At 48.2% G+C, this 13,852-nt stretch overlaps 1 protein-coding gene across 1 annotated transcript; it reads right to left on the bottom strand.

Annotated features, from left to right (window-relative positions):
• Positions 1 to 1,212: 1,212 nt before the first annotated feature.
• On the bottom strand, positions 1,213 to 13,215 carry DFJ58DRAFT_848085 (uncharacterized protein; the record flags this gene model as incomplete). The annotated part of the gene is made up of 38 exons (XM_041393573.1): positions 1,213 to 1,410; positions 1,461 to 1,844; positions 1,896 to 2,004; positions 2,063 to 2,133; positions 2,189 to 2,241; positions 2,356 to 2,472; positions 2,550 to 3,156; positions 3,213 to 3,279; positions 3,507 to 3,671; positions 3,723 to 3,734; positions 3,787 to 3,855; positions 3,940 to 4,041; positions 4,097 to 4,517; positions 4,700 to 4,920; positions 4,972 to 5,050; positions 5,105 to 5,213; positions 5,268 to 5,379; positions 5,414 to 5,484; positions 5,599 to 5,699; positions 5,751 to 5,852; positions 5,968 to 6,131; positions 6,279 to 6,424; positions 6,794 to 6,838; positions 7,004 to 7,093; positions 7,140 to 7,758; positions 7,809 to 8,086; positions 8,138 to 8,584; positions 8,656 to 8,756; positions 8,819 to 8,974; positions 9,160 to 10,617; positions 10,672 to 10,815; positions 10,870 to 11,194; positions 11,245 to 11,601; positions 11,682 to 12,223; positions 12,281 to 12,314; positions 12,367 to 12,476; positions 12,530 to 12,815; positions 12,922 to 13,215. The coding sequence occupies 38 exons, from the start codon at positions 13,213 to 13,215 to the stop codon at positions 1,213 to 1,215; spliced, it is 8,766 nt and encodes a 2,921-aa protein (XP_041235716.1).
• Positions 13,216 to 13,852: the final 637 nt, after the last annotated feature.

Here is a 13,852-nt window from a genome sequence, read left to right as displayed (position 1 = left end):
CGAGATAGCAGTTCATAATCACATTTTGTGATCCATGGGTGTGATCTCGCACTGCCTGTTAGCCCACAACCCTGTGGCGCAATGACCTACCCATTATGAAACCTCCTCGACCTTCACTGTGGCAGGCAACGTCATTATATTGTAGCCCACATCGTGGTTATATTCAGCTCGGTGTTGCAGAGTCTACATGGACGAAATCGTTGTACTTGCCAGTTAGTAGGTGTCTCAAGTTCGATCAATCACTGTGATCGATGACAGGTGTTCAAGTTGTGTTTCACCAGCGGTGAAATTTTTTTTGGGCGTTCAGCGCATCTAAAACGTACGACTTTGTTAGATAGGGCGCATGGTCTATCACATGCACGATTATCGTGATGTCGACAACTCGAATGAGCTAAATAATCATGCGGAGTCGGGGACTGGCGCGACCGAGTGCCGTACACATAGCCAATCGCGTCTAGTTTACAAAACTGCGGTCGGTGCACAAAATCCTTTGGGAAAAGTTGAGTAAACGTTTAGTGCTGCTCTGAAATTTGGCTGGAGTCGATAGAAGTGCAATCGACTATAATGCAAAGAATTAAGTAGGGGGCACGAAGTCGGTATATACGACTCATCACGATCAACGTCAATCCTCCACAAAAGCTTGCCAACGTTGACATCAACCACTCAACAGGGTCGCTGAGAACTACCGTGTGTAGGCGTCCCGGAGGCTCCGCAGAGATATCTAGGAGGACGTGCATCTATCATCTGCACTGCATGAGAATAGACTATGTGTACTGACCTCGTACGCCGATGAAAGCGAAGCCGTATCTTTCTCCGATACTCTCATTCGTTGAACCCTTTCCAGGTGACCGGCGCTTCTTAACATAGATTTGAAATAATGTGCCTGAAAGTTCAATGAGCGAGAATGGCACAGGCCGATCATTAAGTGACATACCTCCTGTTCTTCAACCAACGTCCAAGCGTCTCCAGTCCTCCCTGCTCGAGCAGTTCGACCAACCCGGTGTACATATTTTCTTATATCCACCGGTGCGTCATAACTCACTACGTGCGATACATGGCTGATGTCGATACCTCTTGATATGAGATCTGAGCATATGAGCCTAAAGTCTGGTCAGCACAGAAGGCCGCGGAAACAAAACGTATTGAACTTCCAGATGAACCTCTTGAGCCTTGAATTTCTCCAATATGGTCTTACGCTCGTTAGTTGGAAGGTCACTCGAATACGACCGAACGATAATCGGATTTTCGCTGGAGGAGGTAGCAGTCCTCGAAGAATTCGAACAAACGGACAAGACGAGAGGCCGATTCGGACGACTTTGTGAAAACAAGTGCATTGCGGACGGAATGGTTGTGCGCAAGATGGAAGAGCATTAATGGTTTCTGAGGGGCCTCACAGATTATCATGTGTTCCTGTGATTCATGAGTAGGCTTCTGGTAGGATTAAATTTGTTGTCGCGTACCTTTAGTGCTTCAGGCATGGTGAACCGTTCAGCAATAATATTGGGAATACCATCAATTTCTGATTCTTCAGATAGACCTTGCACAACAAAGTACTTTGGATTTCGGAGATCCAGAGCCGCAAGCTTTCCCGGGTCACTGGTGAGTGTCGCGGAAAACAGTAGTTTTTGACATGAGACGTCTTTTTTTTCATCTATATCAGTGTGTAGGTCTACTTCCCCGTGAAGGCGAAGAAAAGCAGGGGCAAGAGAATCACAAAGGGGGGCTGGGGTTTTGGTTTCAGTTGTCTCAGGGACCATTCTGGGTGATGGTTGCGTGGCGGCAAGAACTTGAGCCAGCCAGTCTTGGAATGACTGAGCAAGCAATCGATCGGCTTCATCTATTACCTAGCAAAAACGATCATTCAAGAAAAAGTATGATAGACCTAAGAGGCTGACCAGAAACCGGAGGTGTTGTAGAGAAAAGTTGGGTGTTCCGTTGAGATGATCAATAAGGCGCCCTGGGGTACAGATCAAAATGTCAACTTTACTTGATCCACCAGAAAGTCTTCCGCAAACATCAGTACGGGTACAACACACGGGTTGGCGTTCAGAGGGGAACATACTTGGCTGACATGTCCGCAACTAGTTGGGACTGCTCATGAGCGAACGAGTGCTGTCCGGTGGCTGTACCAATCTAAGTCCAGATTCGAAATGTAAATTGGCTAAGGATCAGACAAAAAGAAGCAAACCTTCAAACCTCGTCCTTTTGCGATCGCCTCTACTATTTCTCGAACTTGCATAACTAAATCACGCGTCGGAAGAACGACGAGAGCACGGAGATGGGTTACAATTTTTGTCGACAGAATCTGACTTCATCGAATCAATCAAGACTTCCGAAAATTGCGCGAGTCGTTACCCTCAACGATTGGGAGCACATATGCGAGCGTTTTCCCACTTCCAGTTGGCGCGGAAACACACACATCCTGTAACAGGTCAAACGGTGTGTACAGTGGCCTCCGCGTGGTGGAAGAACCTAGCAGAAAAGGGAGAAGTGCAGTCTGAACTATAAAGTTGTCAGGATATGTATGCAAGTGCATTATAAGATCTTACCAGCAAATAGTTCAGTAATCCCTAGTTCTATGAGGCGCCTTCTTGTCCTTTCTGATAGACCAGTGCGAGCATCGTCTCCTTTGGGTATTATGGGTAGTCGAGAGGAGGGATTGACAACTTCAGCTTCAACTAAAGCTTGATCAAGACCTTGTAATGCGAGTATAGATTTAGGCGGCGCGTCAGGTAAAGTCGGAAGGGAGAATACTGGAAGAGACATGTGTGATTCGGGGAACTTGGAGGAAGTTCGCGGCGCGGCGGCGGGGAGAGGACCGCGAGAATCTACTTCATTAGCCACTTCCACCCCTTCAATTTCTGACATGTGATCTCCCCCTTCCTCAGTGTATGACAATGATGACTTCCGCCGCTTCTTTTTTGGTCTCTCGTCTTTGCCACCCTCCTGTGTCTCCTTCAGCTCCTTCGAGCGGCTACCATTTGAAGGTCGTTCTCGAGGTGCATGGTCTTCGCTTTCAGTATCATTGCTGTCTTCCTCATCAGTCTCTCCGCGACGCTGTGCCGCACTGTTAGTCTGTTTTGGAGCCGCAGATTTTCTAATTTGGCGTCGCGACTTTTTCTGCTTTAGATACCGTGTTTTCGCCTTGGTTTTCACCTGCCAGAGTGGATCAGTGGTGTAGGAAAGAGCCGCAAATCACGCATCACACCTACTTTGGACTCCACCACTAATTTTGACGAAATGCCTTCTACCATTCTATGTCCGCCGTTGGGTAGGAAGCTCGATGTCGAGTGCAAGATTCATAGTAATCATAATGTAAAATTGTCTCACGTGATCAAAATCAATAAGATTATCAATTGCCAACTTGCCAACTTTTGTATATCGAACTTAAAGTTCGCCAATACAAAAAGACTAAGTATGAGAGGTAACTAACTAGTGTTGGGCATACTTATGCTATCCAAGTTATGGACGTTATCTTCCGTATCCACCACCTGTGTCAAATTTACGCAATGACACTGACTTCCAAGGGCATCTGGACACCTTCATGCATCTTGCCCTCAACCATAGGGGCCATGAGTCCAGCATTCAACCGAATGATCTCGACACCTTCGGGGAATCGGTATTCGAAATTCTCGACAAGCTCCACGAGCACGGCTTGCATCTCAAGAACTCTGTAGTTCACGAGTGAGTCTGATGGTCAGTATCTCTGATCACGAACTTACGCAAAACGCCAGCTAGTCAGAAAAATGAGAATCAATAATACTACTTGCTGACTGTTTCGCTTACCCGATGCAGGCACGGAGACCAGCCGCTTTGGTTTGAAACACGTGAGATTGGTTTTCAGGGGAGCAAGAACTTTTAATAGCTTACAGAAAGTCATTCTGAGAGTGTCGGACTGACTTAGCTCATGAGAGTGTACTAATGAATGAAGGTACACACAGATTGGCGAAAACTCCCAACGATGACTTTTCCCTAGTACCGTCGTCGAGGAAACGGCTTGGGTTCCACTTGTCCGCATCTTCTCCCCAAACACTTTGGAGCCTGAGAAATATAATCTAAGTGAGGGAGCGACGATTCAATAGCCAATGGAACCAACCTGTTATAAGTGCAAATAGATGCTGTGATGCCTTGGCCTTTCGAGATGGGTATTTGATTAATGATCCTTCCCGACCTGGTCTTAATCGGGTGAGAAAGCGGTATAACATCATCCGAATCTGCCTCCCGGATCAATGTAGGAACTATAGGATGCAATCTGAGTCCCTCCTGGGAGATGAATGGAGATGAAAATAGAATGTCGGAAACAAGTGGTGGACAAACTTTAATTACTGCATTGGTGAAATCCATATTATTAAAATCACTGGGCAGCAAATCATTATCGCCACGAGCTTCCGCATTCGCTCTTGCTGCTTTAATCTCGTCACGGATGCGCTGCTGGTCTTCTGGGTGCTTTGAGAGCTCATACAAGCAGCCACGTGAGAGATGAGGCAGTAGTATCATGACCCGCGACCAGCATGGTGCTAGAATGTGGCAATCATTGACTGGTATATCATTTGTGATGCTATTGGTCACTCACGCTATCTGGGACAATATTTCTTGTTCACTCAGCTGAGCTCGTGCATCTTCCACAAGGTTGGACTGTACTAAGACACCGAAGCCCGTGAGCAATCATACTCGAATCATACCTCGGCAGGGAACATACCGAGGATGCTGATGATGTCCTTGCCACCCTTTTCAGTACCAGCCGCCTTTTCGTTGATGATGGTCCTTCCTGTTCGAATGGCTGTTTGCAGGTATGTCGCGAAACGGCGGTACTCTCTGTAAGGCAAATACTTCAAGTACCTCAGAACCGCTTGAGGAAGGAATCTCCAGGTTGACTTAAAGATGATATCCCATGAAGATTGGTACAACATTGTATCGATGCTAAATTCCTGTGTTAGTATAGGGCCCGACTCAGAGAATTGCAAGACATACAACAGATTGTTGAACGCCTGCACCAACTCGTTATCTACTCCGTTGTCGTTGAGGACTCCGAAGCGGTAGTCGAAAGCGACTGTAATCCACCAACATAAATTCAATACCTATGAGACAAATTTCGAGTACACACCTTCGCCGATGACATCTAAGGTCATTCTAGACAAGGTCTCACTGACGTTCATTGTACATCCATCAGACTTCTCTCCTAATTGAATCATGTCTTTCCACTTCTGTGAGAGCTAGAATATAAACATAAGCGGCCAGGTTTCTGTGAGACTTCTTGACTATCTTACCCGAGCTGCCGAACGGCGGAAAACAGGCAAAAATGTTCGAAGTTGAGCAGCACCAAAAGCAGGATTCATAATCTTTCTGTGCCTTTGATGATCAACGGCTAAAAGATATGAGCTGCATACCAAGACAGTGAAGGCAAAAAACGCACAGTCTGTGGTCAAAATACTCTCCCCTGTGAAGAGGCGCGTTATTTCGATGGCATCGGTTCTCTTTGAAAACCTATAACCAGATGTATGGAAGACATATTGCAGAGCACGGGGGTCAGCGGTCCAGAGAATTTCTTCCTGAGGAAAATCATGAATGGTGGAATGTCGGAGGACTTAGTGATGTTACCCCTAAACATCCTTTAGCCATCCAAGTGGGACCATATTCGCGAGCCCATCGAAATTCCAGGTCCCCTACTTGTTTAGCGCTTCGATGTACTTTCTCGCTACCTATAGATGTATGAGGGATGTCCACGCTTTGAAAAGAAGACAGAGTGTTACCTAGCCAGAATGAGTGCGAAGGAGGCCCGCAGATGTCTTTCAAAGTGTACCGCCGTGCGTTACGCCAAGCTATGTAAGCAATAAATGTGACCAAGCAGAGAGCTACACCAGATATCATGTTTACAGATTGAGTTGAGAGTTATGAAGGCGAATATCTGTCCCCTTTAGTACACTTGTGCTCCAACGGCTGTGGGAATATAACTTCCCGCGGCTGTACTGTTTGTTAGTATTGGTATGGAGACAGGCCCCGGTGGGAAGCACATAGTAGCACTCAAGGGTAGTGGCTGATAGTGGAGGATCAATGTTGAAACTTTTTGATCGGGATCTCCTCCTGGATAGAGATTCCCGCGGGACACGGCAAATGCAGCCTCGCATATTAAGCTATGTACGTTAAATCTTGTTAATACGTGCTCGACAGGAAGAACACAGGTTGTCACGTGTCCCTGCAAGTCCCCACATGATGTCTAACTCCTGAGAATAAACGGAGTCACTGACATGGTGATTACATCCCGGCAGGTAACGACTTACCTATCCCACATCATGGGCATGATGACCCATCTAACTTCTGAGACCTGAGAACAAACTGACTGCGACTCGTGGGTAATAATGCGATAGTACGGCCTGCTGAGGCCCACGACAGAGAATCCGAAGGACACCATCAAATCAATCAACGGCTTTTATAATGCGGGAACAAGTAGGACAATTTTTAGCTGTTCGGGTAGAACACAGCTGTTTCAAAACCTAAACCGTAAATTATTAACGTCCCAAATCGTGCGGTCCGTGACGGGGCATCTTGGTCAGTATAGTATAGGTCCACTTGAAAGAGTTTGGCCTTTAGGCCAGACAGTCAGAGCTAGGCAGGTGCTCAGCCAACATTGTATCAGAAAACATTGGTCCGATGCAGGCTGCGAAGCATATGACCTGATCTACATATGGGGGAGGACTTGAGCTTGAATGCATATTAATTGATGGCCCGAGCTGAAACACGCCCATCAATGAATGCAGTTGTAGACTTAAGTCTGTCGCATGTATAGTATACATACCACCCGGATGCTGCCTAACTCTTGTGATCGGGCATGGTTGAGCATCTGCTAGTCATAAATTGTCAGCGAACAATTCTTTAAACAAATGCATTTATCTTGAACAAAAATGATGTAGCTGGCTTCATTATGAAACACACTCAGCTTTAACACAACCATGTAAATATGAATACGACAAACCGATAAGCTACTTGCTGACAAGAAATGACCCACCAATTTGTCTGTGATACAGTGGCGAACCCTTTCACGATCCAGTACTATATAGTACTTGTTGTCCATACGCTCTTCAGAGTCCGAATCAGTCTGAAGCAAATAGTCTTTTAAGATAATCAGACGCAGCCTGGCGCACAGAGCCGTCTACCACCGGATTCGCCAATACATCTGTTGCGAGTTGGGCTCTGTGCTTGACATTAGCTGTCTCCTTTGTGTGCTCCCATTCGGCAGCTTCTCTTTCCAGTCGAGCACGCTCGGCATCTTTGCGAGCATTACTGTCTCTTTCTTCCCTTTCCTCCCGTCTCCTAAGATATTCTAGCTTGAGTTTGCTGTGCTGAACCTGCGCTTGCAAAAGCTGCAAGCATGCAGCCATCATGTTTTGTGGTAAAGCAAAGTTGACAACGGACGCATCACTGCTTGGCGACGGTACGGTGGGGAAGACGGCTCGACTCAGTGGGGTATTTGATGGTCCTGCTTCCTGTATCGGAAGCTCGTTGGTATTAATCTTGTTTGCAATGGATGGTTGTGATGTGAAAACAAAGGCAGGAGGACGCGCTTGTGAATGAACTTGTTGAACTTGAGGACGAGGATGAGATGGTGCGCTCTGAGGTTGAATCTGAGGTTGAAGAATTGGAATTGGTTCTGTTACTTCTAATGAATCGTCATCGTCATCTTCGCCGCCATGGGAATTGGTTGCCCCTGGGACGTTGTTTTGGCGGTTTGCGGGCCGTGTGGTGGCAGGATCGCCGTTCCATCTAGTCACGACATCTTAGATCGACCAGTAGTCAAGAGGAAGGCAATTCACCTTCTGTGGAACAAAGTATACCAGCCTGACCTATGCCAATGGTCAATCGTCTTGGCACCCACATTGCCGACGTCGCAACCGCCTTTGCGAGCAATCTGTAATCGCCGTTCGTATTCCCGCAACCTGTCTGTTTCAGTCGTAAAGCTGACGGGACTATTCCCCAATTGCACGTGGAAACTTTCGAATGCATAGATCTGTTTGAATAAATTGAAATTTCGTTCATAGCAGCCTTTCAGCGCCTGATAAGTCTTCTTGCCACCGAACACCTCAATGGCGCACTATCTCCCAATAAGTAAGATGTTAGTGCACCATCTCAAGTGACTACACACCTCGCGAAGACACGAGTTCTTTGTAGCCCGAAGCGCATTCCAATGATTATCTTCCCCCGAACCCATGAGCCAATTGAACAATTTCGTCTTCTCGTCGTCAGTCCAGTGTTTAGAACCGTGCGCAGCATCGGTGTCAAAGGGGTCACCCATGTCGTCCCCTTCTCTCCGTCTTTTGCCCGACTGCGAACTACCACTGGGAGCCAGACCATCGGTCTGCTTGCGCTTGGGCACACTGGTAGTTTGAGTTTCGTTGGTTGGGAGTACCGAGAACTCGTGAATGGGTGAAGTATGAGAAGAACCAGGTATCGGCTGGGCAGATCGTGGAGCACCATTTGAATCCAGAATTGTCGGCGGTGAATCGGAAAGCCTGTATGCTCCGCCATCATGGAATTGGGGACGCCCACTGATAGTAGGGTTAAGATGCGATCCTAGCGCTTGATTCAAACTCTGCATGTCATTCATTGGAGCCGATATGATATTAGTGGCTTAAGGCGTCTTCAAAGCAACATACAACGTACCGAGACATTGCTGACATTAGTCTGCAGGTTTGGGTCTCGTTGAAGATGCCCGAAGGCCATGCTTGGGTCACTGCCGCGGGTGTAAGCATTAGAGTTGACATCTTGCACATCGGCGACCGCAAACAAGTGGAAAGGGTGTGGACGTTACGAGATTAGCACTCACTTGTTAGTTTCCATAGGCCAAGCTGTGAACCACAATGAACCGGCGTGAACCGCTCGTGCGTGTGTTGTGGCTCGGCTTGAGAAAAGGCGGGCTGTTTGGTTCTAAAGTCGTCGCCAAACAACCGGTCACACAACAAATCACCATGTGCCAGTTCGCCTGGAGTGATCGTGTCAGGTAGTTTCAGTTCACATCGAGGAATATTCTTCCGCTTGATTCCAGCAATATAGCAAGGAAGGTACAAACAATGTATGTAGCGATACGAAGTACTAGAGATCATGATATAGTAGCAGTAGTGACCAGAATTTATGTAACTTTTCATCCAACCTCGTCGTCCGGCTCACCCTCAGCATCCAGATCAGAATATTGATCGAGATCGGTTAGTGCTGGAGCGGAACAGCTGGGCACGGAGTCTTGACCAGCACTTTCCCTCCCGGTAGTTTGAGAAGTGGGTGAGTGCACGGCTCTGATGATCTCAGAGCCTCCAGAGTCCTTAGTTCCTATCCCATGTGCAGTCTCTACAACGAACAAGGTATCGTCGCTTGGTACGCTGTGTCGACTGGTTATGCCGGTGAGAGGCGTATCCGCTTCCTCCGACTTAATCTCGTCATCCGGTGGTTGCGACTGAGCAAGTGAGGATTGTGTATCTAGTTCTGACATAGATGAGGTCGTCTCCACTCGAAGAGATTGAGCACCATTATTGACAGAACCAGATGATCCTGATGAATGATGAGGGACATCCTCCTGACCGACCTCACTGACGGGGTTAATGTGACCGTTAGAGTGAGTGGGACCACCAGGCGGCTCAGCATGGTCTTCCACATGTTCTGAGGGGGTTTCTGATTCAGGCGACTCTATCCTCCTGCGTTTCACTCGAGTCAGGGGTCTTGAGGGTGACGGTGAAGCAGTCATCCTCCCAGACTCAGACACTGCTGACAACGCATCATCCGGTGGCTTGATCCGTGCCCGTCCTCGTCGCCGTTTGGCAGGGATATCAGGACTCGATTGTTCTGCCAGCTCATCGGTTTGAGGGGCAGTACCGTTAACCGCACCATCGATGCCAGTAATAGGGCGAGCCGATACAGAACGTGTATGTCGTTGGAGGGCAGTGCGCGTGATCGTGTTACGACTCGACTGCGTTCGTGAGAAGACAGATCGAGGCACTTCGCCTCCTTTAACACGACTCCGCAACTGCTTCTTTGGTACAGGAGTTTCGGGGTTTTTGGCTATGAGGTCATCAAACAGGCGGGCTGCAGGAGTGTCTGAGACATAATGAGTCTCTGTAGGGGCTGCCTCAGATACGCTGACGGAGGGTTCGGCAGGGCCAGGGGCTGGCGTCTGTTTGTCCACCTGTTCAGTGACTGAAATTGGTGTTTCCGCAACGCCGTTCAAAGCACCCATGCCGGCACCCAGCTCCACTTGCAGAACTTCCCCGCCAGCTTTTGCCCGTGCCAGGACAAACGGCGTCCATTTCAACCGTTCTGGTTTCAGCTTCATGTACCCCTTCTTCTCCCATGCTTCAAGGTAGTGTTGCACCTTCTCAGGATCCCAGATAATCTGGTACCGCGTAGGGGGGACAAAGGGTGTGTTGGCCTTGCTTCCGGCCTCTTCTTCCTTGTTCAGCGTGCTCTGTCGCTGAAGATGACGCCGTGCAATGCCGTTCTTGCGCCCTCGCGGGAACTTGATAGCTTGCCCTGGTGTAGGTCTCATAGGCGGTGTAGCAGATTGCACAGAGATCATTCCCTGGTCGTGGAGGGTATTATAAATATCTTCGATGGTCATAGATGTGCCCTTGCTGATAGCTGTTGATAATGAACGTCAACACGCTCGATATTCTAGGAAGCTTAGAAACACACCTTCAAGGGTTGGGTTATCCGGTGATGTATGAAGGTATCGCATGAGTGCGAGGGTCCAATAATTCTTGTACCCCAGTTGACCAAGCCCTGAGAGTGGCTTCTCGGGTGATCCCGCGCGCTGTTCCTTCTTGGAGAGAAGGTAACCTGAAGTCAAATGTCAACCTTGTATCGCTGCGACCTTAATTTACGAGTGCTTACTGAAGTCAATCAAGAAATTTCCCCATCCTTGTCTCTGCCTCACAGGTAGCGCCATGATACAACTGACGTTGTAGTCCTTCGGAGAACATTTCTCTTTACTGAAATACCCCACAAAACGCGCACCCATGTCGTCAGTTTCTGTAATAACGTAGAACAAGAATGGCTCGACGTCGTAGAAGAGTGACTTGTGATCTAGGAACATCTTCGACAGCAAGCAAAGATTCTGGCAGTATATCTTGTTCTTGCGTCCGTCCACTTCAAAAATAGACATGGCACCATCGCGATAAATCTCGTCGCCTGGTGGATGTCGTGTTTTGCATTTCATCTGCGAAGCAGTTAGCACTCATATACCCTCGTGTCATGGGCCTAGCTCACGTTATGTCTACCAAAAGCAAAGCCACTTCTCATATATTTAAGACAAAATTCGCAGAACCACAGTCGTCCATCCGGGATATTTGAGAACTCTTCAGGAAAGGGGGCGTCATACCATGGGTGGATGTCATACTTCCCAAAGCGAATGGTCCGGATGCGTAACGTGGAGGGAGGCGCCGGGAAACCTGACGGGGTAGCAGGGATAGTGGAAGGTGTGTGCGGAATTGCGCCAGGTGTGGAAGGCACTGGCGAGCGAGCTGGTATTGAGGAAGGTATGGTTATGTGTTGGAGAGCATGAGACCGTAGGGGACGAGACGAAGGGCCGGCTATTGGAGGATCAGGCTGTGTCAGCTGGTGGTGCTGATTGAGATGAAGGTGTAAGTTTTTCCTGTGTAGAAGAGTCAGCCATTGTTCATGAGCACGAGAGGGCAAGAGCAAACCTCAGCAGCCAGACAACTTTTATCAAATCGTGCTCTATCAAAGTCTGTGATCTCTGTCTTCGACATGTCCCGATGGGCAGGGCTGAGGAGGTCCTCGAAGATATTTCTGTCGGGGTCCTCTTCTCGCTCTTTGCCCTTACCCTTTGGAGGTATTCGCAGGCGTACGACGAGTGGGTGTGCTGCGGGTGAGCGCAGGCGGATGCGTTTGAGGGGCCGTGGGGTTGAGTGTTCAATTCTGCGCTTTGGCGGCTTCTTTATTCGCTGGCTGGGTCGCTGGCGGGGTGTTGGTGCTTGCACGGTATTGGTACCGTCAGATTCAGACTCAGAGTCCGAAGAATCTTCAGACGAATCGTCATCACCATCGTCAACTTCAACATCCACTTCAGGCTCGGCAGTTGCCTCGTCTCCATCTTGGGGATCAGAATTTGTTATGGATGCGACTTCGGATTCCAAAGGAAGGAAGGATGGAGGGCACATTGGGCAGTGCCATGTTCCGGGCGGCATTTCTTCCAGGGGAGGCTGCATACAATCCATATGCCACCCTGATTGATTTGGTAACTTAGTCATTGTCCAAGATACAGATGACGTATAAAACACACCTCGATCACAAAAGTCACATAGCAAAATTCTCTCCTGTATCGTTATGGATATAAGTAATTTCTAGCAGTTAAGGAGGCTTACTCACATCATCACCTTTTTCTTGACAAATTTCGCAAGTTTTGCATTCGATGCACTTCCAAGGATATGAACGAATGGTATCTGCGATAGCACCAAGTTGCAAGCAGCTCGGATGACCTAGTTGTAAGTTTTGTCATAATTTCAATTTCAGCCTGGGTAACTACACGTACCACTGCGACCGCATTCCTCACAAGTGACCATAGCCTCGGGTTCAGCCTCCTTGTTCTTCTTGTCATCCCCCTGACAAAAACCGCACTCGGGTTCTCGCCGGGGTTTTCGCTTTCTCTTTGGTGGCTTGGTGGGTGGTGGAATGACTTCTTCTTGAATATGTAGATAAGGTGCAGGTTGGGGCGCAAATGGATCGCCACGGGGACCTTGGTCATATTGCGAAGGCTCCTGAGAATAGTGTCGAGGGTGAGGCGGAATGAAATCCTCTGGAATGTGCACGGGTGGACCCTAATTGCAAGTTTATGAGCCGTCTTGCAAAAGAGTTCTAATTACAACACGCGACGCGTTTGGCGCCTGCGCGGTATGACATACTGAATCATCAAGTGCAACTTACCTGCTCCAAAACATTTAACTGAACGGCTTCATCGCCCATGATAGCTGGGTCGATGGGTAGTGGCCCGGCGAGTGCAGGATCGATAGGAATATCGCTAGCGGGGCTGAACGGTGTTCCATGTTCACTTGGTACTTCATGGTCGAACGTGGCAGCTACTGGAAATGGAAGACTCCGCATAATTGCATCTGCGTCGCCGACAGCAACGATGAGCTGTGTGGTAACAAAGGGGGATTGACTCGCAGTCGACGTCGTCCACAGCGAGCGACGGCCTTCTGTGACACATGCGCGTGACATAAATTGTAGTCACGTTTCTTAGTAAAATAGATAAATTACAGCCCATTTCATAGCCAATTTTGGTCGAGATTATGATAAATAATTAAGAACATAATCCAAGTTTAGTCCCAATATGGCATTTCCTTCACTATGTACGGTCGCTCGCGTCTCGGTTCCTGATTGCAATCATATTGCATAGCCCATGATTAAACAGCTTGGATTCATTGTGTAATGCCACGATCGTATGCTGGTTATTTCGGATCCTTCATATGCAAATCGGCATCCCTTTACAGTGCAATGCCCGTCTGATGCTGATGGAATTAAAATGTAGTACTTACCGTGCAATTCGTTGTCAGTCACTCGATCGTCGAAGGCTCCAACGGAGCACTCGCGGGTTGCAGCAGTCATGCCGTGAGCGTCAGTGGAGTGGCTTTAGTAGGCTAGTGGACTTATGATAAGGTCGGTAGTAGGGAATTCGTCAAGCTGTTGGCCGTAGTCACTGATCGTAAGCGGGACAAACGTGCACCTAATTACAGGAAATTGGATATCAATTTTGCCCATCCATACATGCATATGACAGTGACACGGCTAAGTCAGTGACACCAGATAAATATATCAAGCCCTGCACCGCGCGACAGGACGATAGGACTCCGAAATA

The sequence above is a fragment of the Suillus subalutaceus genome, assembly GCF_016647625.1.
Source record: "Suillus subalutaceus strain FC151 chromosome Unknown DFJ58scaffold_270, whole genome shotgun sequence".
Classification (NCBI taxonomy): Eukaryota; Fungi; Basidiomycota; class Agaricomycetes; order Boletales; family Suillaceae; genus Suillus; species Suillus subalutaceus.
Note: the sequence above shows the minus strand (reverse complement) of the source record. Positions and strands in the feature narration are given on the sequence as shown.